The sequence below is a fragment of the Bufo bufo genome, chromosome 1 (assembly GCF_905171765.1).
Source record: "Bufo bufo chromosome 1, aBufBuf1.1, whole genome shotgun sequence".
Classification (NCBI taxonomy): Eukaryota; Metazoa; Chordata; class Amphibia; order Anura; family Bufonidae; genus Bufo; species Bufo bufo.
The window spans coordinates 497754127-497779964 of NC_053389.1; the positions used below are offsets into that span (position 1 = coordinate 497754127).

At 40.1% G+C, this 25838-nt stretch overlaps 1 protein-coding gene and 1 long non-coding RNA gene across 2 annotated transcripts in view; one reads left to right on the top strand and one right to left on the bottom strand.

The window, feature by feature from the left end:
* The window catches only part of LOC120981077 (sodium-coupled neutral amino acid transporter 4-like), a 45704-nt gene extending 27223 nt beyond the window's left edge, over positions 1 to 18481 (top strand). Inside the window, exons 13-16 of the mRNA XM_040410560.1 lie at positions 878 to 1002; positions 14196 to 14340; positions 15314 to 15411; positions 17678 to 18481. Of these exons, the coding sequence (XP_040266494.1) occupies positions 878 to 1002; positions 14196 to 14340; positions 15314 to 15411; positions 17678 to 17779 (470 nt within the window). The 3' untranslated portion in view covers positions 17780 to 18481. The remainder of the gene's footprint in view (positions 1 to 877; positions 1003 to 14195; positions 14341 to 15313; positions 15412 to 17677) is intronic.
* A 2462-nt stretch (positions 18482 to 20943) lies between these two features.
* Positions 20944 to 25328, bottom strand: LOC120981086. Its single transcript, XR_005774619.1, has 2 exons — positions 24525 to 25328; positions 20944 to 24041 (listed from the first exon to the last, which is right to left on the bottom strand). It is a non-coding gene; the product is annotated as an uncharacterized LOC120981086 (long non-coding RNA).
* Between the last annotated feature and the right edge of the window lie 510 nt (positions 25329 to 25838).

A 25838-nucleotide genomic window follows, 5' to 3' on the forward strand; every position in this document is an offset into this window, starting at 1 on the left:
ATGTGTCATTGCTCAGCAGAGCATGTGTGCAATGGGCGATTTCAGCTTCACCAATATTCCCCAAAATTCCTTCATTTAAGGTCTTTGAATGGGTACTCTCAAACTCAGAAGAGTTTTGTCCTCTGCTGTAATCCAGGCAGATGGTCTCAATAGTTTGCTGCCTACAATCCCTGGTCTAACTGTAATTAAAACAAGTGATTAACTGAGATTGTACTGCAGGGCTATTGATCCACCCTAAGATTTCACAATAGTTTGTATTAATGACAGAGTTACCAATATTTGCAGATTTTCAGACGAAAGCATTATGCAACAGTTTTTGCTTTCTGTAGTAATAAGATAACTGAGAAACTTTAATGGATTTTTAATCTGAAATGTCGATTTCTATGAACACATGATACTGAAAGGTCCTTTCACATAGGCTGGTAATGTCACTGCCTGCAACAAGCACTGACTGGCAACATTGCAAGTCGATCAGTGATCATTTATTTTCATTTTCACATACAATCGTTTATTCCCCCACGTCTCTTATACAGTCACTTTAGTATTGACAGCACATTCCCCGTTTACATCATATGCTGTGAACAATGGTGCTTATACTGGGCCATTCGGGGGAGATTTATCAACATTAGTGTAAAGGAAAACTGGCTTAGTTAGCCTATAGCAACCAATCAGATTCCACCTTACGTTTTTCAGAGTTCCTTTGTAAAATGAAAGGTGGAATCTGATTGATCGCTATGGGCAACTAAGCCAGTTCTACTTTACACCAGCTTTGATACATTTCCTCCTTTATCTACGTTCTTCTGGATTGGTAGAAGAAAACACACTAAAAAGTTATTTCTTAACCATTTTCTTTTATCTTTCCATAAAATTTTTGCAGGTGAAGTTCAAGATGAATTGCTGCACACCTACACAAAAGTGTACACGTTTGACACTCTTCTTCTCTGTGTTCGCCTGGCTGTACTTGTGGCTGTAACCTTGACAGTGCCAATTGTATTATTTCCTGTAAGTAAAAAGTCTTTTAAGGAAAATGTATGACCTAGACCTACTGGTTCACATGCATGCTACTATATTAATATATATGGTCGAAAACAAACTTTATATATTTAGTATTTGTGAATCCTTAGGAAAAACACTTTGGCGCTTCTCAGGCTCGTGCCCACTGAAGCCACCAGTCTGAGTCTAGAGCAATAAGTGCCAGACATTTTTGGTACAGTCAGAAATGGGTCTTATGGGTCTAGTTGTGTGTCTATGTTATATGTACTGTAACTATATATCTGATTGCTCAGACTTCCCTCTGCTTACCCCCTTTACAAATATGGCACATATGATGTGCTCAGTTGGGAATGTATATGCTGTAAAACAGTATAACAATATAACTAAATATAATCTAAATGGACACTACCATTTATCACATATTAACAGCCTCTATTTGAATATTGTATGTCATTTTCTTTACAAAAACCATGTAAATGGTTTTCTGGATCTAGTCACTCCATGTAGTCTACTTCTGGTCCTGTTTTCTTTAACTTCCTCCTTTGTTTCGACTTTTGGCACAGCAAACAGCCTAGCTTGGCTTTTTTTAGTCGTCAGATACAGCACCCCTGTAGTAATTCAATTAGAGTATCACACATTACACTTATAAATGCAATGCTCTTCTGTGGGCATCTTTATCTAGGCCTATCAAAAGAACAATAGAGCTGTCATGCTGTTATCCCAATTCTACACCTACTATTTAACTCACAGATAACATCTGTCCCTCACAGCAGGAGTAAACGGACATTGGATTACTTATCTATTTAGGAGTATTATCTCTCTGTGCTGATGGCTACAGGAAGACAGTATTATGGATTTGATTTTTGATGGTATAGTAATTCTGAAATGAAAAAGAAAAACAGCCAAAAATTCTGAAAAAAGTTGTTTTCTATGGATATTAAGTTTCAAAATATACTTCTTTCTGATGGAAGTGTTCCTTTAAGGGAAAGGTCCCAACATTGCTGGGATGAAAAAAGGTTGAAATGCATGAATTGAAATTGTACATTGAACATAAAATACAAAGTAAGGCTAAGTTCACACGAACGTGTGTGATCTGTGGCCATATTGCGGCCCGCAATACACGGCCACAGTTCCGTGTGAATTCTGCATCACGGATGCGGACCCATTCACTTCAATGGGTCCGCAAATCCGGAATCGCGGAACGGCCGCACGGGACGGGACCCCTCGGAAGCACTACGGAGTGCCTCCGTGGGGTTAGGTCCCGTACTTACGTTCCGCTAAAAGATAGAACAAATCCTATCTTTTAGCGGAACGGCCAGATCGCGGACCCATTAAAGTGAATGGGTCCGCGATCCGATGCGGCTGACCTACGTCCGGCGATCGTGCATTGCGGCCCGCTATTTGCGGGCCACAGCACAGGCACGGGTCAGAACTCGGCCTAAAACATCATTAGTAATAACTAGACCTTTTTTAACTGACCGTTCAAACTAATACTGCCATTCTAAAACAATAAATATCAATGTATGTCAGCAATAGCATGTAACTGTGCAATTAAATAAGATATTTCTAGTATTAGCATCCTTATCTATAGCGCCCTCTGCTGTCATATTAATAGTTCACTCTTCTTGCAGTAGAAGCTTCTGAATGAAGGTGAATATTCTTAGCTATAGCTTTCACTGGACCCTCTGCAGTGAGGTAGTTGTTGGCTTGTTATGGCAGTATTGCCTTTCATGTGCTCTAAATATAACCTTAGTTACAAAATGTTAAAAATGTTCGCTCAGAGATTCTGCTGCAGTGCCTATATTTTCAGAGCTGTGCCATACATTTATCAAATATAACTATTACCATACTTAATGTGCCACTTATTATTTATCATGAAGAATTTAATATTGCTGAGTATTAAATACTACATTTTGCATTATAAGAGACACACTGTCCACAATATAATAAATGCAAAAGAGCATGGTTTACCGGTCACTCTAGACAGATGCTGTCAGCAAGTATTAGACATTGATGCTAAAGAATGTAAAGAATTGATGCTGAAGAATAGCTTAAAGGCAGTTCATAAATTGTTATTAGACAGGCACAATCCAAGGGGATGGGATTTTATCTGCATAAATAAATAAAAAATTATATTGTATCTAGAAGTCATAAATTAAAAAATTAATAATTACCTTAAATAGGAAAATTAAAAACCATACATTTCATAAAAATATAAATTTTGTCCAATCCAGCCATGGACAATCTTGCTTCTTTATCCCCTTAATGTCTTTTGCCTTTGCTGTTTTAAATGAAGCAGAGAGCGTCTGTAGGCCTTCCTGCCACATAAACAAATTGTAACTAGCAGCTCCAGTTCTTAGAGCAGCCTTTTGCTCTACAGCTAGGATCAGAGGTAGCTCTAATCCCAACTGCTAAACCTTTGATTGTCACAGTCTGTGACAACATCATGATCAAAGGAGATTTTCCCTTCTGATTGGGTCCCAGTGATATGTTAAGAGGCTGGGTTAACCCTCTGCAGTCAGCCCTGGGGACGTAGAAATGACCCCAAAAATATAAGCTCTGTAGTCCTGCTGTTAGGGCACACTAGTGTTGCACTAACCACAGCATGTGCCATAGAGACACAGAGCATAATGTATTAGCATACAGGAGTATGTTAATAGATTATAAGTATAAAATAATTTTGTAAAACAGTAAATCCTTGGGATTAATAATCCTAATGGGATTATTAAAAATGTAATAAAATTTTAATTAAAAACATTTTAAATTAGAAAAGCTCATAAACAATAAGAAATAAGCAATTACTTTTCCTAAAATATATTTTATTGCACATACTTTACATAATAGCAAAATAAATACACTTATTAGGTATCCGCAAGACCTAAATAACCTGAACAACTCATTTAACAGGATATTCAGTGTGAAATATATCAACAGTGTAAACAATAAAATAAAAAGCAATATAAAAAATTGCTTTATATTTGCAATGTAAAAAAGCATATAAATTACAAAGTAATTTATATGTACCCATAAACAGCACAAAAAATGCAATTTCTCTTGCATAAAACTATGCCTTATAGGCCCCTTTCACACGGGCGAGTATTCCGCGCGGATGCGATGCGTGAGTTGAATGCATTGCACCCGCACTGAATACCGACCCATTCATTTCTATGGGGCTGTTCACATGAGCGGTGATTTTCACGCATCACTTGAGCGTTGCGTGAAAATCGCAGCATCCGCAAACAAGTGCGGATGCGGTGCGATTTTCATGCATGGTTGCTAGGAAACCATCGGGATGGAGACCCGATCATTATTATTTCCCCTTATAACATGGTTATAAGGGAAAATAATAGCATTCTGAATACAGAATGCATAGTAAAATAGGGCTGGAGGGGTTAAAAAATAATAATAATTATTTAACTCACCTTAATCCACTTGATAGCGCAGCCCGGCATCTCCTTCTGTCTTCATCTTAGCTGTGTGCAGGAACAGGACCTGTGGTGACGTCACTCCAGTCATCACATGATCCATCACATGATCTTTTACCATGGTGATGGATCATGTGATGGACCATGTGATGACTGGAGTGACGTCACCACAGGTCCTGTTCCTACAATCAGCAAAGAAGGTGAGTTTAATTATTTTTTATTTTTTTTAACCCCTCCAGCCCTATTGTACTATGCATTCTGTATTCAGAATGCTATTATTTTCCCTTATAACCATGTTATAAGGGAAAATATACAATCTACAGAACACCGATCCCAAGCCCAAACTTCTGTGAAGAAGTTCGGGTACCAAACATGCGCGATTTTTCTTACGCGAGTGCAAAACGCATTACAATGTTTTGCACTCGTGCGGAAAAATCGTGCATGTTCCCACAACGCACACGCACCTTTTCCCGCAACGCCCGTCTGAAAGAGGCCATACAATAATGTCTGAAAACAAAATAAAGTTATGGCTGCTTAAACCTGGAGAAGCAAAAACTGAAAAAAATACCTGTTCATTATTATTATTCTGCCTGATGCTTGAAATAGAAATTTTTGTTCAAGCAGCAAGACTTGTGGTTGTCAATCACAGCTAACTAAGGTCATAAATAATAGCTAGGAATGCAGAAAATTATGTTTTTGTTATGTTGCCCATCTACACCAGAATTTTCTGTGACTGACCTCTTCTTTCAAAGGATCACATACCCATCATTTTTGTTGTGTAATTTTAACAAAGAGATTGTACTGTGTGTATATATATACACACTCACCTAAAGAATTATTAGGAACACCTGTTCTATTTCTCATTAATGCAATTATCTAGTCAACCAATCACATGGCAGTTGCTTCAATGAATTTAGGGGTGTTGTCCTGGTCAAGACAATCTCCTGAACTCCAAACTGAATGTCAGAATGGGAAAGAGAAGTGATTTAAGCAATTTTGAGCGTGGCATGGTTGTTGGTGCAAGACGGGCCGGTCTGAGTATTTCACAATCAGTTACTGGGATTTTCACGCACAACCATTTCTAGGGTTTACAAAGAATGGTCTCAAAAGGGAAAAACATCCAGTATGCGGCAGTCCTGTGGTCAAAAATGCCTTGTGGATGCTAGAGGTCAGAGGAGAATGGGCCGACTGATTCAAGCTGATAGAAGAGCAACGTTGACTGAAATAACTACTCGTTACAACCGAGGTATGCAGCAAAGCATTTGTGAAGCCACAACACGCACAACCTTGAGGCGGATGGGCTACAACAGCAGAAGACCCCACCGGGTACCACTCATCTCCACTACAAATAGGAAAAAAAGGCTACAATTTGCACGAGCTCACCAAAATTGGACTGTTGAAGACTGGAGAAATGTTGCCTGGTCTGATGAGTCTCGATTTCTGTTGAGACATTCAAATGATAGAGTCCGAATTTGGCATAAAAAGAATGAGAACATGTATCCATCCTCTGATGGCTACTTCCAGCAGGATAATGCACCATGTCACAAAGCTCGAATCATTTCAAATTGGTTTCTTGAACATGACAATGAGTTCACTAAAATGGCCCCCACAGTCACCAGATCTCAACCCAATAGAGCATCTTTGGGATGTGGTGGAACGGGAGCTTCGTGCCCTGGATGTGCATCCCTCAAATCTCCATCAACTGCAAGATGCTATCCTATCAATATGGGCCAACATTTCTAAAGAATGCTATCAGCACCTTGTTGAATCAATGCCACGTAGAATTTAGGCAGTTCTGAAGGCAAAAGGGGGTCCAACACTATATTAGTATGGTGTTCCTAATAATTCTTTAGGTGAGTGTATATATATATATATATATATATATATATATATGTATATATTCACACTTTGCACCACATTTATTAAAAGGACATTTCCATCAGTAAGGGGCATTTTTAAATCAATATTAATTGAAAACATTTCAATGATCTTTTTCCCAGTAGTATACTTTTGAAAATTAGATAACAAATATTGTCCTTCTGTAGCAGACAGCACAGAGAGATAACACTCCTATATAGAGAGGAAACCAATTGTTATTTTACTGCCGCCGTAAGGGAAATATATTATCTGTTACTAAAATAGTAGATTAGTAGAATTAGGATAACAGTGTGGCAGCTCTTGATAGCCCTAGATGTCCACAGAAGAGCATTGTACTTATCAGTGTAATGGGTGATGCTCTTATTGAGCCACTCATGCTTCCCTCTCTAGTCTCAGTGAAAGGTCTGACTGAGAAAGTGAGGCTAAAAGGGTTGTCTGGGCTACAGATATTGATGACCTATCCTCGGGACAAGTCATCAATGTCAGATCGGAGAGAGTCTGACCCCTGGCACTTCCACAGATCAGCAGTTTGAAGGGGCCTCAGTGTTCATGCACACTGTCTTCTTTGTAATGGCGGTGCAGTGTAATTAAAGCTTCCTCTCCCCTTCACTTGAATGGGACGTACAGCTGTAATTACACTGCACTGTCAGTACAAAGTAGATGACATGCACAAGCGCCACACCATCTTTAAACAGCTGATTCTCAAGGGTTTCAAGCCCCCTTCCTGCTAAGCCATGCCACTTGGAGAGATAGGCACCGTGTCCGTTCAGTTTTTTTTTTTTTGCGCACTGTATACAGAACCATTATACAAAAAGTTACTCCGTGTGCATTCCATTTCTGTATTTCCGTTCCGCAAAAAAATAGAACATGTCCTATTATTGTCCGCATTCCGGACAAGGATAGTACTGTTCTATTAGGGGCCAGCTGTTCCGTTCTGCAAAATACGAAATGCACACGGACGTCATCTGTATTTTTTGCGGATCCGTTTTTTACGGACCGCAAAATGCATGCGATCGTGTGCATGAGCCCTAAATGTGACATAAAAGTGTTTTAATTTGTAGTCTCGATCTGTCTTTTATTCCACTTCTGAAAGAGGCAAAGCTCACCAAATGTCGCAAAATTTCACGAAATGTTACAAAATCTTGCACAAAATATTGCATGTTAGATCGCTTGCAACATTTCTATGCCACAAAACTAGCATAGCAGATTTGATATATGACCCCCCTCCCCCTACCAAGATCAAAAGGCCCCTTTCATCTATCCCATGATCACTTGTTACACCCCTGCTATATAATGAGGTCTAGATAAGAGGGAATAGACTAAATACTAAACAAAGTTATTTGATATAATACTAGTGAAACCGATGATTCCTTGTGCCTTTTATGGTATAGTCACTGATCAGACTATACTACCATTTCAGAACAGAAAAGGATCTGCCAGCCAAACAGGAAACAGGTGGCCTCATATTTTCTAACAGTGAAATAGCAATCACTCGTGAAAGCAATTTATGATCAGGTCCATTTTAATGCACTATTACCGGAATACAGTATAGCACAACACATGAGTGGTCACATTACTGTTAATAGCACTACAGCTAATGGCAAATTATAGTTTTTAATGGAGCATTATTAAAGTATGTAAATAAATACTCCTAGTGATGTTATAAAAGGGACTGTCCAGCAGAATGACATTTGATAAATAGGGGGAGAATGGTGTGAAAGTGATTGGCTGACCATCAGAACAGCAGCAGTGGTTGTTTGGGGAATGTACAAAAAATTCTATCCTGGCGGACAGCCCCTTTAATCCTGTTCATTGTTTAGGAGGAGACGCAGCATGCTGGGGGAGATTTATCAAAACTGATGAAAAGGAAAACTGGCTTAGTCGCCCATAGCAAGCAATTAGATTGCATCCGTTTTGATAAAGCTCCCCCATTGTTTTCTGTACTGTCTGACCCACTTCCAATAACCCCCAGAATCCAATCCAATGCCTCCTCACAGATATCTCTCAGTGTCTGCACTTCTGGTACAGTTCTATTTGATATGAGCAGGAGCCAGGGCTGATCACAGCACAACACAGTCTTTTAAAGAGGACCTGTCACCGCTCCTGACATGTCTGTTTTAGAAGCTACTTGCATTTCTCATGTAATGACAATTCTGGAACAGCTGTTCTTATGGCTCTAGGTTGTGACATTCCTTGATTATTTCTGCTAGAAGTTATGAACGAACCATGAGTAGTTTGTAATAAAGGTTCAGCTGGATGTGACCAGTTGAGGGGTGTCCCTGCAGACATATTCAATCAGTGCTTCAAGTGTCAAACTGCACAGGGACACAGCCCCTACTGGTAACACCCATCTGGACCTTTAGGCTCCATTCACACGCCCGCAAAATGTGTCCGCATCCGTTCCGCAATTTTGCGGAACGGGTGCGGACCCATTCATTCTCTATGGGGACGAAATGGATGCGGACAGCCTATTCTTGCGGACAAGAATAGGCATTTCTATGGGGGTGATGGGCTGGTGTGTTGCGGACCCGCAATTTGCGGGTCCGCGACACACCACGGACGTGTGAATGTAGCCTTAAAGTATTACATGCGCAGTGCGGTGGCATTGCTACAGAAGAGAAGATTCTATGTGTGAGGCACTGAGAATTACCTGCTGTGAGCCTCCCTAAAGAAAAAAAAAAGAGCAAGACTTTCTATAGGTTCATTCTATACATATGCAGTGATTCTAGTAGCAATTATTCATTTTAAATTACTTTAGAACCACAAAATGTAATGTTTTTACATACTAACTATTTCTTAAGGTGTACTTGTCATTTAAGAGGAACCGTAGTATTTAAAGAGGTTGCTTGACATTTTTTTAATATTACCCGGGCAACACTCAGGCTTATAAAAACAATTCTGAAGAATCTTTCCTAATAACTCTGCATTGTGCAGTTCCTCTATTATTCCCACTTCAAAACAAGAGTCGTGCGAACTGAATATTGCAATGACACATCGCGATATCATATTAAATGTTTGTCTATGGTATTGCAAGGCTCCTTGTAAAAATATTGTGTCTTTGCACATTTTGGCATGGGACATATCCCCAAATAGTGATACCCAGTTTATTTTATTTATAAATTTCTAGCAGGAAAAACACAGGAACAGTAAAAAAGATGCTCCAGAATTTTTATATTACGAGAAATACAAGTATTTACTAAAGCATACATGGCAGGAGAGCTTAAAGGTCCTTTTCAACCTTTGCTTGTATGCACAGAATATGACAGTGCACTTTTGTATACTCCAGGAAATCCGAAGGTATAAATTAAGCATGTATAGAGAAAATGCAATCCAGCACCAGATTTTGGAGTCATCAAGCAGGTCACTTCACGGATTCAAGGCTTGTTCATGTTCTTAGCAATAAGCTATTTGAGGGTAGGGAAGGAATCCAGTGGGTTGTAAAAAAATCAATCCTTTATTGAAATACAGTCAGGTCCATAAATATTTGGACATCGACACAATCCTAACATTTTTGGCTCTATACACCACCACAATGGATTTGAAATGAAATGAACAAGATGTGCTTTATCTGCAGACGGTCAGCTTTAATTTGAGGGTATTTACATCCAAATCAGGTGAACGGTGTAGGAATTACAACAGTTTGCATATGTGCCTCCCACTTGTTAAAGAACCAAAAGTAATGGGACAATTGGCTTCTCAGCTGTTCCATGGCCAGGTGTGTGTTATTCCCTCATTATCCGAATTACAATGAGCAGATAAAAGGTCCAGAGTTCATTTCCAGTGTGCAATTTGCATTTGGAATCTGTTGCTGTCAACTCTCAAGATGAGATCCAAAGAGCTGTCACTATCAGTGAAGCAAGCCATCATTAGGCTGAAAAAACAAAACAAACCCATCCGAGAGATAGCAAAAACATTAGACGTGGCCAAAACAACTGTTTGGAAAATTCTTAAAAAGAAGGAACGTACCGGTGAGCTCAGCAACACCAAAAGACCCGGAAGACCACGGAAAACAACTGTGGTGGATGACCGAAGAATTCTTTCCTTGGTGAAGAAAACACTCTTCACAACAGTTGGCCAGATCGAGAACACTCTCCAGTAGGTAGGTGTATGTGTGTAAAAGTCAACAATCAGGAGAAGACTTCACCAGAGTGAATACAGACGGTTCACCACAAGATGTAAACCATTGGTGATCCTCAAAAACAGGAAGGCCAGATTAGAGTTTGCCAAATGACTTCTAAAAAAACCTTCACAGTTCTGGAACAACATCCTATGGACAGATGAGACCAAGATCAACTTGTACCAGAGTGATGGGAAGAGAAGAGTATGGAGAAGGAAAGGAACTGCTCATGATCCTAGGCATACCACCTCATCAGTGAAGCATGGTGGTGGTAGTGTCATGGTGTGGGCATTCATGGCTGCCAATGGAACTGGTTCTCTTGTATTTATTGATTATGTGACTGATGACAAAAGCAGCAGGATGAATTCTGAAGTGTTTCGGGCAATATTATCTGCTCATATTCAGCCAAATGCTTCAGATCTCATTGGACGGCGCTTCACAGTGCAGATGGACAATGACCCAAAGCATACTGCAAAAGCAACCAAAGAGTTTTTTAAGGGAAAGAAGTGGAATGTTATGCAATGGCCAAGTCAATCACCTGACCTGAATCCGATTGAGCATGCATTTCACTTGCTGAAGACAAAACTGAAGGGAAAATGCCCCAAGAACAAGCAGGAACTGAAGACAGTTGCAGTAGAGGCCTGGCAGAGCCTCACCAGGGATGAAACCCAGCGTCTGGTTATGTCTATGCGTTCCAGACTTCAGGCTGTAATTGACTGCAAAGGATTTGCAACCAAGTATTAAAAAGTTAAAGTTTGATTTATGATTATTATGTCCCATTACTTTCGGCCCCCTAACAAGTGGGAGCCACATATGCAAACTGTTGTAATTCCTACACCGTTCCCCTGATTTGGATGTAAATACCCTCAAATTAAAGCTGACAGTCTGCAGATAAAGCACATCTTGTTCATTTCTTTTCAAATCCATTGTGGTGGTGTACAGAGCCAAAAATGTTAGAATTGTGTCGGTGTCCCAATATTTATGGACCTGACTGTAAATCATATAAAAAACGCACATCCCCGCTGTCATCTAAATGTAGCATGCCCATATACAGTATTTCTTTTAACTATATGTATGCCAAAGGGGTGTCCTTTTTTCTCTTCATACATTTAGGCCTCATGTACACAACCGTATCAGTTTTTGTGGTCCGCAAATTGCGTGTCCACAAAACACGGATAACTGCCTTGTGCAACCTTCATTTTCCCCTTCTGCAAGTCCTGCACTATGTTATAAATGCCTATTCTTGTCTGCAAAATGGACAAGAATATGACATGTTCTATTTTCTTTTTTTTTTTTTTTGCGGGGCCCACGAGATGGGCATATGGATGTGGTCAGCACACAGTGTGCTGTCCAGAACTTTTGCGATCCCATTGAAATTAATGCGTCTGCATCCGATCCACAAAAAATGCTGAAAAGATGCAGACAAAAAATACAGTAGAGTGCATGAGGCTTTAGCCAGTATACATTGATATACCCTTATTATTGGATTGCTTTATTCAGGGATGCCCAACCTGAGGCCCTCTAGCTATAGACACACGTCTGGCAATGCCTAGGAGACAGGGCATACAGTCTTAATAAGTTCCTTCAGTCCCATGAATATATAACATATTGCACATACAGTAGTTTTATGAAATACACCAGAGGCAATGAATTAGAATGTGCAGGTAACTGCATCTTCTGCTCCACACCCATAACATATGTTCATAGTAATACTACAAGCCACTTGTGAACTTTTACCTACTTCTTCGTCAGCAACTGCAGTGAAAGCCGTACGACTTGCTTAAGTCATTCAGTCCCTTGGTTGTGTAAATGTGGAAAAGAATGTTGTGTGCGCTTCGGACGCATAAGCAAATGCTGTTAATGTTTTACACAGAGCGGTACATGCAAAAATGGGAATGTATTATTAGTGTATGCTGAAAACGGGAGTAAAAAGTCAGAGATTTTGCTGAAAGTGTGAATTAGTGCAAAACATTTTGGGCCAGATTTATCATTAGCTCAGGTCAGAATAATGGAGTGAAAAAGTCCCAAAAAAAGTCCCAAACGCTAAAACTGCGCACAAATTTGCGACTTTTTTCTGCTCTGCACTATGCTCGCCAGTTTTCTGAAAGTGGGCGTGTTTACCTATGTAAATGAATCTCTAGACAGATTTACTATTGGGACTATTTAAAAAGTCGCAAAAAAGTCGCAATTTCACTCCAGTGAGGACCATGCTTATCTTATGAGACTTTTTAATAGAACATGCGACTTTTTAATAGAACATGCGACTTTTTCGTAAAGATGTGCGACTTTTGTAAAGCTGCTTACTGATGAATAAACTGCTACCGTCAAACCACATTTATTACAGTCTTAAAGGGCCGATAATAAATCTGACTTGGCTAAAACTGACTTTAGCCATATGTGAAAGTGGAGTGAGCTGTCAGAGTCATGATAAATTTGGCCCTTTGACTTTTTTGTCGCTAGACTTGCCACTTTTGAAAGTGGGTGGAAAAGTGCCCATGGTTTTACTCCAGATTTATCACAGCAATATTTTATAAAGTTGCAAAAAAAGCCTCAAACTTGAGGGGGCGACGCAAAAAACAGGAGTCACATTTCTAGACAAAAGTGTAAGATTTATCAAACTATTTGCCGCATTTGATAAATTTGCTCCAAGGAAGACTCAAGCAAAAATGACTTCAAAAGTTACCCTCAATTCCCGCAAAGTGTCTTTGACCTCTCAATTTATTGTCTAATTCCATTGCTCATATACTATTTTGTACTGATGATGCACATTACATCTAGATGTGTGTATAGTTATTTTATCTATATTTATGTTGTGCTGAGAAGCCATATAAAGAGATATCTTGATATTATGACATCAAACAGATATGCCACAACATTAGCCATCACTGATCCCTAAAACAGAGGGGCATCTGCGCTCCAGGAAACCGCTGTACAGAGGACTGCAACCTTGTGTATGAGCTCATATTGAGAGATCCCTACTAATATTGGAAGGTCCCTACGATACTACAGGAAATATTTTCCGTAGAGGGATCCTAGTTACTTGCAGGACTTCTCCGTATATGAAGGTCAGCTGAATTCTACGGCAGCTTGTACTGGCAGGCAGCATATGTGCCTAAATATGACTGCGTGGCAAAAGGCATACACTAGGCCTATATTTACTTAGTGTGTTTCATATGCCATTCTAAATTTGAGACATTTCAGTCTGTCCAAGGCTGCAGCTACAGTACAACATGTGTCACAGAATATGAAGATTACAATTTTGAAATGGAATCGCATCTGATTATGTGAATAGAGTCTCAATGTGACATCAGATACTGTTTGAATGTTTGGCCGCATGCAACTTTGCTTTCATAGACCAAAATGAGTCTGCAACTTGCCTGTAACTTTTCCGTAATGTGCTTTCCTACAACCAAATCACAGCTTTAAAATCGTTGCGTGACAGCAAGTTGCAGATAAGTTGCACAAATGTTTTAGGCTGCAAGACTTTTCTGAGTCTCGCTGTTGTGTGACACACATTGCTGTGAGCACCAGACAAAAAGTCAGAAAATGCAGTCAACACCAGCCATTAGCAAGCGTAGATATGCGCCAAAATATTTGCTATTTTCCGGCTTGCCTTTTAATAAATCAGTTTTAAACTTGTCTACCACATCTACTCTGGGATAACAGTACTTGTTAGTAATAAGAAAAGTCACACATTTTTGTGCAAGTATGGTGTGAGCCATGACTTACACATTTTTTGGAGCTCAGTTTATGTTTTCAAAAATTCCAATTTTGTTTTCCAGATACGTTCCTCAGTCACTACCCTGCTATTTCCTGGAAGACCATTCAGTTTTCTACGGCATTTCATGATAGCCTTTATTCTGCTGATCTTCAACAACATTCTGGTCATATTTGTGCCCACTATTAAGGATATCTTTGGATTCATAGGTTGGTTACGCTTTGCATGTTGAGGTTCTCTTGTCATAAGAATAGAGCACCTCTAGCTCTGGCACATTGGTTTACGTGCAATACTGACAATCCCAAAAGGGGGCATCATCAAGCAGTCAACATACGTACAACCTCTCCAATACAGTTTTTTTGTACTGTGGCCCAGAGGCTCTAAGCCAGGGATGCCAAACCTGCGGCCCTCCAGCTGTTGCAAAACTACAACTCCCAGCATGCCCGGACAGCCTACAGCAGGACATGATGGGAGTTGGAGTTTTGCAACAGCTGGAGGGCCGCAGGTTGAGCATGCCTGCTCTAAGCTATATCTCTGGTACCGCAGATCATGCGGTGAACGAGCAAAATGCTCGTTGATCGGGTGAAATTTTGTGGTCAGGAACAATGGTTCTCTATGGGGTTGAGAGATAGCAGTAGCCATCGCTCATCCTCATACTGTGGGGGTGATCGATGAATGTAAATGCAGCTCTTCGCCCTCCACTTAACGAGCAGCAAATTGTCAGGAAGGAACACTTTCTTCCTGTTTGTAGGTAAAGAGATTAATGGAGCCCATTTCATTTAGACAAATGGTAAGGTCAGAAGCATATCTTGAATCTCCTGGGCCCCAATGTAAAATGTATAAGAAGTTCCCCCACCTACCAGGTCTCATTTATACTATTGCTGTTTATGCGGTAGAAGGGCCTTTGGCCTCCCTCAGGCACCATGGCCGCCTGTGTAACTGCTACCTTTGTACCCTATATATTCATATCCATCGGTAAGGGTATAAGGAAGAATAATAATAATTTTTATATAAGGAAATATCTTGTCTTTTAAGTGTTTAGAAATTATCTAAATCTGAGTCATGTGTTCACAATGTAATATATATTTAACATTAAACATTAAAACATTGCATTTGGGTTTAATGAATATTGCAACAAAACCTCCCCATGTTAAATGCAGAACGACCTTTTCTCTTCAATAGGTGCTTCAGCGGCAACCATGTTGATCTTCATTCTTCCTGCTGCTTTTTATTTACGAATAGTCAAAAAAGAACCTTTTCGTTCACCACAGAAAATTGGGGTAAGGCTAATCGATGTATCATTCCTTAATAGTTTAAAGTTGTTATACTAATGTCACCCAGTCACTACAATGCACATAGACCACGAGTTGAAACACAAACTTGTGACCAGCAGAGGGAGCATTGTTCCTTAAATGGTGAGAAAATAAAATGTGAAGAATAAAGTAAACATATTTTCGAGCATACCTTTGTTAGTGTGAATTACAATCAGATTTTGGGATTTTTATACATAATAAAATACAGATGTGTCCAGAAGCATGACTTAAAGCTGTTGTTACCGTAATCATTGCTTGTTCACCCCTAGAGCATTTACACTGGCAGATTTCTCATCAGATGAGGGGATGTGGCAGCGACTAAGGCTACTTTCACACCTGCGTTAGGTGTGGATCCGTCTGGTATCTGCACAGACGGACCCGCACCTATAATGCAAACGATTGTGTCCATTCAGAACGGATCCCTTTGCATTATGAAGAACAAAGTCAAAACGGATCCGTCCTGACTTACATTGAAAGTCAATGGGGGACGGATCCGCGTTCCCATTGACTTAGGCCACTTTCACACTGGCGTTTGAAATTCCGTTTGTGAGATCCGTTTCAGGGATCTCACAAACGGTTCAAAACAGATCAGTTCAGCCCCAATGCATTCTGAATAGATAAGGATCCGTTCAGAATGCATCAGTTTGGCTCCGTTCCGCCTCCATTCCGCTCTGGATGCGGACACCAAAACGCTGCTTGCAGGAGCCAAACGGATCCATCCTGACTTACAATGTAAGTAAATAGGAGCGGATCCGTTTTCCCTGACACAATATGGTGCAACTGAAAACGGATCCATCCTGACTTACAATGTAAGTAAATAGGAGCGGATCCGTTTTCCCAGACACAATATGGTGCAACTGAAAACGGATCCGTCCCCCATTGACTTTCAATGTAAATCAGGAGAGATCCATTTTGACTTTGTTCTTCATAATGCAAAGGGATCCGCTCTGAGCGGATACAAGCGTTTGCATTATAGGTGCGGATCCGTCTGTGCAGATACCAGACGGATCCGTACCTAACGCAGGTGTAAAAGTAGCCTTACATTGTAAGTCAGGACGGATCCGTTTGGCTCCTCATCGCCAGGTGGACACCAGAACGCTGCAAGCAGCGTTTTGGTGTCCGCATCCAGAGCGGAATGGAGGCGGAACGGAGCCAAACTGATGCATTCTGAGCGGATCCTTATCCATTCAGAATGCATTGGGGCTGAACTGATCCGTTTTGAACCATTTGCGAGATCCCTGAAACGGATCTCACAAACGGAATTCAAAACGCCAGTGCGAAAGTAGCCTAACAATAATCTTTCAGTTGAGTAGATTTTTTTAATCTATGAAAAAAAAAATGCATTACTTGTCGCTCAGTCACTGAAATTTGAACGATTATATGAAAATTCAGACAATAATCCCTCCGCCTGATAGGTCCTTTAGACTGCTACTATACAACTACACAGAGACATAGCTGATGAAAAAGAATCAGATCAATCATGTCCAATGTATAATCCTACTGTGTTAAAGGGGTTCTCTAGGCTTTTAATATTGATGACCTGTCCTCAGGATAGGTCATCAATATCTGATCGGCAGGGGTCCGACACCCAGCACCCCCACCATCTCTCTTACTGCTCGCTAGACATAGCAGCAAAGCTATGAGGAGAGAAGAGAGATGGGCGACGGCGCGTGTGTCATCTACTCGTACAGCTGATCGGCAGGGTTCCGGGTGTCTGACCTCTACCGATCTGATACTGATGACCTATCCTGAGGATTAAAAGCCAGGAGAACCCCTTTAATGCAGAAGAAGGCAAAACTTCCTATGAGGCTGTCACAAATCACCCTGATATGGCAATTACAATTAATCTCTATTCTATCCAAAAGATACAAATTCCGATTTTTAGAACTTCTATGCAAATGCCAAGCTAACGTACAATGTCCTAACTTGTTAATATTGTGCTACACACCCAAAGAATGTACAGACAGCCTTTCCGGAATTAGTCATTACACCGGGAATACTGGAAAAGGTGGACTGTGTCCATGTGAACTTACAACAGAGGGCGCTGATTCAATCATTTTATTAAATATGTTCTTTTGTATATCATGGTGAAATGGCTGCTATGTATTATTAGTTTTACCGTAGCACTGCCGGTACGTTCCATGGTCAGGGCAAGCATTGGAGAGATAGACTGAAATGGTATGTCTGTGGTAAACGGTGATTAGAAATTCATTCTATGTGCTTGATCTCACAGGCTTTTGTTTTCCTCGTGGTTGGTTTCATATTCATGATCGGGAGCATGTCTCTTATTATATTCGACTGGATCCACAACGCATCGTCCTCCAAACATCATTAACCCTTGTGATCGCCCTACATGCGCCTTTGGCTGGAAGCCAGTGTGGATGACCGGAAGACAAGATGCTAGATCAATCCAAAGACTGTTGCTGGTACCAACGTGTGGAATAGAAAACTCTTTTTATACTAGGGCTTGTTATTTATGCATTAACACATATAAGTGTTTGTATTATTAGACATCTTAAAACCTTAGTAGCTGTTCTCTGCACAGGTTTTATGCAAATCAGAGCAGAAATACTGCTGTATTATAGATGCTGTTATGTCTGGAGGACACTGTGGACTGTGCCATGACTGCATTAACACTGTTTTTAGAGGAGACTGGAAAATTACTGAAACTAATGTGATGGGTTTTTGGCAACCATGGAACCTTTAGTTTTCAATAACTGTAATGGTGTATTTCTACTACAGTAGATGACTTTGCAAATGTAGATTCTTCTAATACTACTGCTAATACCTTTCAACAGACATTACTACAGGACGAGTATTAAGCCTTGACGGGCCCCGTTCCTCAAGAGGCACTCCTTTCCTGTCTTATCTGATTTCTATGTCAAACTATCTTTTTTCTAGTATATCGACATAACAGAAAATACTCCATAAGCATGGTAGTTAGTCATGATTCAACGCATTTTGACTGATACATTAGGTGCCCACCTTTTAACACCATGTCACTTTTGGTCCCACTGATACATTTTATATATATATATATATATATATATATATATATTATTTTTTTTTAGCAGTTAAAGCTCTTTTCTTTTTTTTCTTTTTCTTTTTTTTTTAGGAAAGGGAGGGGGGGGGGGGGGGGTACAGAACTTCAAATGCCCTGCATAGACAGAGTTAAATGTTATAAACACTTTTGCACTGATTTTTTTTTTATTCATTTGCTTTGGAAATAACTTAATTAAACATCTCCACCGTTTTCCTTCACCAAGCTGACTGTCCTGCAGAATCTGGCATAAATATGTCACTGTTACTGTTTCTGACTTCTCTCTCTGCTCTTTACCTCCCTTCTCTCAGTGTTAGGCCTCTTTCACATGGGCGTCATGGATTTGGGCCGGATAAGATGGGGGTGCGTCGCGGCAAAATGCACGATTTTTTCGCACCAGTGCAAAACATTTTAATGCGTTTTGCACGCGCGTTAGAAGGGAAAATAATAGCATTCTTAATGCAGAATGCATAGTACAATATGGCTGGAGGGGTTGAAAAAAATAAATAATAATTTAACTCACCTTAATCCACTTGTTCGCGCAGCCCGGCTTCTCTTCTTTCTTCTTTCTTCAGGACCTGGGTAAAGGACCTTTGATGACATCACTGCGCTCATCACATGGTCCATCAGATGATCCATCACCATGGTGATGGATTATGTGACAGACCATGTGATGAACGCAGTGACGTCACCACAGGTCCTTTTCCTCCTGCACAGCAAAGAAGAAGAAAGAAGAGAAGCAAGGCTGCGTGAACAAGTGGATTAAGGTGAGTTAAATTATTATTATTATTTTTTTAACCCCTCCAGCCCTATTTTACTAAGCATTCTGTATTAAGAATGCTATTATTTTCCCTTATAACCATGTTATAAGGGAAAATAATAATGATCGGGTCCCCATCCCGATCATTTCCTAGCAATCATGCGAGAAAATCGCACCGCATCCGCACTTGCTTGCAGATGCTTGCGATTTTCACGCAGCCCCATTCACTTCTATGGGGCCTGCGTTGCGTGAAAAACGCACAAAATAGAGCATGCTGCGATTTTCACGCAACGCACAAATGATGCGTGAAAATCACAGCTCATGTGCACAGCCCCATTGGAGTGAATGGGTCCGGATTCAGTGCGGGTGCAATGCGTTCACCTCACGCATTGCACCCGAGCAGAAATCTCGCCCGTGTGAAAGGGGCCTTAGGCTGGGTTCACACTTGAGCGCATTTTATATGCGCGTTTAACGCGCGTTTTTGTCGCACGTTTTTATGCGCGTTTTTGGCAATAGTAAACGCGCGTTTGACACGCGTTTGTGTGATTGACTGCAATGTCCTATGGCCACAAACGCGCGTCAAAATGCCCCAAAGAAGCTCAAGAACTTGTTTGAGCGTAGGGTGTTTTTCAGCGCGTTCAAACGCGCTGTAAAACGCTCAAGTGAGAACCAGGGCCATAGGGAAGCATTGGTTTTCATGTGTTGAGCGTTTTACAGCGCGTTTGAACGCGCTGTAAAACGCTCAAGTGTGAACCCAGCCTTAGAGATAGCGGCAGGGAATGGATGTATGTTGTATTAGGCAATTCAGAGTGTGGAAAGGGGAAGGAAAGTACACACAAGGGGTTTGCAGGATACAAACACATAGTCTGTGTAAAAATGTAGTACAAATGTCTACAAATGTAGAGTAAAAGCAGAACAACCACGGCAAACGTTGCAACAGTCATTGTCAACACAAGTGAGATCAGATCCCTCATGTTATGCTGAAGAGAAAATTACATCAAGAATGAAGCTATGCTAATACATGACAGCTAGTGAAGACAGCAGTATCCTATACGCACAGAATCAGCTTGCATTAATGAGAGAGACACATCCACATGAGGAAAGTCAGTAACTAGAAGCAGGTTGCAAACTGTATATCATGGGGTCAGATAATGAAATAGGCTACTTTCACATCTGCGTTTTCCTTTCTGGTTTAGAGATCCAGCAGAGGATCTCAAAACGAGAGGAAAACGGTTCAGTTTTGTCAATGGGGATTAAACGGAACAAACCATAACGGAGTGCACCAAAATGCATTCCGTTCCATTTTTTTGCATTCCCATGCTGGACACAAAACCGCTGCAAGCAGCGTTTTTGTCTGCAGCATGGGAAACTGAACATGTCGGCATCAAAAACCATGTAAGTTGTGCCGGATCCATTTTTTTCAGACACGAAAAAAAAACGGAACCAGATCCAGCATGTTCATTTTAGATATATTATAACTGGATCCATTCTGAACTGATGCAACTGGTTGTATTATTCAAACGGATGCGTTTCCCTGCAGTTTTGAGATCCTCTGCCAAAACCAGAAAGGAAAATGTAGATATAATAATAGCCTTAAGGAAGCTTGCTTTCCCTAGTGGGGGCTGCAGGCAGACAGAATTCATTCTTAAAGGGAATGCGTCATCAGAAAGTGACCTGCTATTTAAATCACTTTTTTTGGTTTTCCATGTCACTTTTTATATTTAAATTAAAACCAAAAATCCTGCAGTTGTTGCACTGGCCACTATGTTTAATATTGGTGCCACTTCTTTGTTTGTACAGATCACTTTACTGCAGTTAACTCATTGTTATCCTGCCTGTAATTGTTTAGATAAGACAGGATCCACAATTCACAATAGGTGATTGTCAAAAGTTATCTATTCTTTCCCTGTACAATGACCTTTGCACGGGTCACAGAGCATGCCTAGAAAACTTTCCCATGTAAGTCAATAGGGTCCCCTCCTGTCTATGGCCCATTGGACTGCCGTAAAGCAATGTTTTTAATGTTTTGTAAATGCCATTAAGAACAGCTAAGGCAAGATGGCCACCCACATAATCATGTTCAGAAAATAAAAACAGATTAAAACAAGATGTGCTACTATCTGATTTTAACTAGCAGATAAAAATTTTGGTGGCACATTTCCTTTAAGCTTTGTACCAGAAAGATGTAGCACCCACTGCTATAACAAAACAAATAAAGAAAGAAATGAATCAGTACATAATTCTGGAATTATTTAGATAACAAAAAACCTAGATTGTGTTCAAGGGTGGACATTTCCTTTCAAGTTGACCACGTTTTGGGAGGTACGTGCTTTTAGCTTTATTTAAATTAATATTTTCCCTCTTTACATTAGGGTACTGGTAGGTTGCTATATGCAAGCCGAAATAGTATATATGGTTGCAGCTATTAAATGCCCACCTATTCTCCATAGAGCCAATCTTGGTACCAGAAGTAGCATGCTTTGTCTCCCAACGAGGTACTTTTCTAACGACTGCTGTAGGGTAGTGTGGCATGGCCTCTTGTAGATGTCAGCTTAGCTAAATTTGTTGTCCGAGACAATTAAAAATCTTAAACATGCCCCCAAAAGCTGTAAAATATTAAATCATGGTAAACTTACCTCTTTCTCTGGTGCCATTCTCCGCTCTGCCAGTCCTCCTACCACTGCTTGCTTACCGACTGCAGCGTTGATGTACGATATATGTATACTGCTGAGAACAGTGAATGGCTGCAACAGTCACATGCCTTATATTGGTACACCACAGCTGCAATCAGTAAAAAAGCAATAGGAGGACCGGACTAGTGGGTCATGAGAATGGTGGCAGGGAAAGAGGTAAGTATACTATATTTTTATCTTTATTTAACAGCATTTGGGTACATGTCCGAGAATTTTAATTATTTTGGATATCCACTTTAATGGTTTGAAGTCTGTTACAGGTGCCTGTTCCAGTGACAGCTTCATTTTTAGCAAACACCAATAGTTTAAACCAGCAAATTGTACAAAAGACCTGTTGACCTTACTATATATTGACCATCATGTATAATGATCTCTTGAAACAGCATTCGACACTTTTGACAATGCTTTAGAAGCAGCTACAATAGCTAATTTTGTATGACGACTAAAGATAGATTATGTTAAGACATGTACCCTTGTGTTTACAACAGTCCATTTAAAGTGTACCTAACTTTTCAACAAACTTTGCATTAATCAATAGTATAGTGTGTGTAAATGAGAAAGAACACTATTTCTGGCCACTATATGACTTGTATGTGCCATTTTTTAGCAGTTTTCCTCTGTGCATAGTGAGTGTCTAGTTTGCAGTACTCTCAGAGATGGTGAAAGGAGACCAGCTGCCATCAACTGCACATAGAAAGTAGAGCAGAATCTGCTTATTAACCTTCTCTTAGTTCCTCAGAACCAACCTCAAGATAATGGAGGACAAAAGAGAGTAGTACTGACCTGTATGGTTGTGGATTAAGCACTCAGGTAGTTTATATATGAGTCCATGTAGCTCCAGCAGTCTTCGTGTCGGTGTGTGCTCCTGCTCACTCCCCCCCCTCTCCATAGACTTGCACTCATATGTGTAATATGATCCTCTTGTGGGTCTGTTCCAGTCTAGGATGGGATTAAGGCATTTTTCAAAGTAAATGCAAATTAGTGGAGCTTAGTAGCTTCTAAAATAAGAAGTAGACATTTCTCTCTGCTAAGACATATTACATAGTTTCTTGTGGGGTGCATGTACTATTGATTTCTGCAAAGTTGTATGAAAAATAATACTATAGATACACAAAGAACTATTGATTACTTCAGTTCCTTCCTAAGATTTCAAAGCAAATTATATTTACATATTCTGTTTCTTTATAGTCCTATAATACTTGGTGCTGGGTGTTTATTTTATAATTACTTATCTCTGAACAATGTCCATTCACCGTATGGCTATGTCTTCCAGAATGAGGAATATGGAGAGCACTTAGGAAAAAAAGATTTATTCTGACTGAGTATTCAGTTTTATTTATTCTTCATGTTCATTTTAAATATGTATAAGCATTATTTCTGGTAGCAAGAAATCCTTTTGTTTAATGGACATTGTTTGTACAACAGTAGCAAGAACATGGATTTTAGAATAGCCTAAATTAGTTTTGCAGGTTTTTATATTGATGATATTTACAGCAATGTAGTACAATATTTGGATATATGAAGTAAAGTTCAGATGTAGCAGAGCTAAACTTGAATCTGATAACACATGGCACAGTGTTATCGCAGTTATCTCGTGACAAAAGCTATTGAAATCCACTGAACAGTTAGTTATCTTTTTCTTGCCATTCTTTACTTAATGCGCTAACCATCAAGTTTAGCTCCGCTGCATTTGCATTTGTACAGTATATACTCTCTAAACTCTTATTTTCAGTATTATGTTATTATGTTAGTGCACTAAAAGGTAAGGATTTCTTTTTGTTAAACGGAATCTGTCACCAGTAACCTCCCTATCCAACTGTTTGCATGGACACTTAGCTCTGGTTCCCCCGATTAAAATGCAGTCTTTTGTTGAACCAAGGCTCCATTCCCTAGTTGCAATACTTTTTCTTAATGTGCAAATGAGGTTTTGGTGCAATGAAGGTCTTACCATTGCTCTTGTTGACCCAAGCTCCTCTCTCCCTCACTGCTTTGTCATTCAAAACAGCCATGGAGGGGCTGGCCACTGAAAAGAATGGAGCTTGATTGCAACAAGAGCAACCGTGATTCCCTCATTGCACCAAGGGCCTAATTTGCATCATAAGGCCTAGTTCACACGAACGTATGGCTTTTATAGTTTTTTGCGGTCTGTTTTTCACAGATCCGTTGTTCAGTTTTTTGTTTCCGTTGTGTTTCCGTTTCTGTTCCGTTTTTCCGTTCCCTTTTTCCGTATGGCATATACAGTATACATTAATTGCATAGAAAAAATTGGGCTGGGTATAACATTTTCTATAGATGGTTCCGCAAAAACGGAACGGATACGGAAGACATACGGATGCATTTCCGTATGTGTTCCGTTTTTTCTGCGGACCCATTGACTTGAATGGATCACGGAACGTGATTTGCGGGCAATAATAAGATATGTTCTATCTTTCAACGGAACGGAAAAACGGAAATACGGAAACGGAATGCTTATGGAACACATTCCATTTTTAATGCGGAACCATTGAAATGAATGGTTCCGTATACGGAACACAAAAAAACAGCCCGTAAACTCACAAAAAAAACGTTCGTGTGAACTAGGCCTAACTCTGGAATGGAGCCTCAGATCAACAAAAGAAAAACAGCATTTTAATCAGGTGAACCACAGCTATGTGTCCATACAAACAGTAGGATAGGGAAGTACCTGGTGACATATTCCCTTTAAACTTCATTCTGTCGCCAGAAAGAGCAGAGATTTAAATGCATAAATTAAGTTTTACTGACTTTTCCCAGAAATGATATATCAATGTGTTTTCAGCTTCTCCTGCTCTACAACCTGCTGCATTACGTGGTGACAGGTCCTCTGCACTTCATAATACACAGCATTTTAGATGTGAATAGTTTTTAAACATGCCAGTCAATAGCTTCTTTTTAATCCAACAGTTCTGCATGCCTTCATATTTCCTTTAGCAAGTATTGCCCCCATCCATTTCACATAGCCATATATCACATTGGGCTAGGAAATTTACATACTACACTTCTTTTATCTGATTCCCACCATCATTTAAATGAGATAATTCCTTCAAAATAGCAGTATGGAGTTTAAAGTAATCCCATGGTAATCTAAAACAAGACGCATACTGCACACAAGGTTTGTTTGTAGTCTGTAACCATGAAGATACATAGGTCTCCCTCGGTACTGTATGCGCAAAATATTAGATTATTATTAATCTAGATTTTTGCATACGTAAATGATTTTTAATTCATTATAGCAATAAAAAAAAACTGTTAAATATTTTGTTTTAGTAACTGTTTGCATTCCCCATGAAATAACAATTCTGGAGCATCTTTTCTTATACCTTGTGTCTTTCACTCCTAACTGGGTGGCACTGTTTGGCCAGGGTCAGACTGTGTAGGGCAAGCATGGACAACCCGCGGCTCTCCAGCTGTTGTAAAACTACAACTCCCACCATGCCCTGCCGTAGGCTGATAGCTGTAGGCAGTCTGGGCATGCTGGGAGTTGTAGTTTTGCAACAGCTGGAGAGCCTCAGGTTGTCCATCCCTGGTGTATGGGCACCTTCCCACCACCCCTTCCCACCTGGTAACTCCCATTTGGCAGTTTATTCATAAACTTCTAGTAGGCTTAGTAAAGGAATGCAACAACATACAGTAATAAGAATAGTTGTACTTTCATGTGGAATGCAATAATCTGCTGAACAGACATGTCAGGAATGGTGTCAAGTCCTCTTTAAGAATGCTTGGTGCAACTATGCTTTATCCCACTTGTCTATGCTCAGTGTTCAAAGGATTTTTTTTCAACTCTACAGTTTATTTTGAATGTAAATTAAATCTGACACCAGACAGTACTTCCCACTTGTAGAAGCAGCAGAAGAAGGCGGGTGGGCGGGGGGGAAGGGGGGGG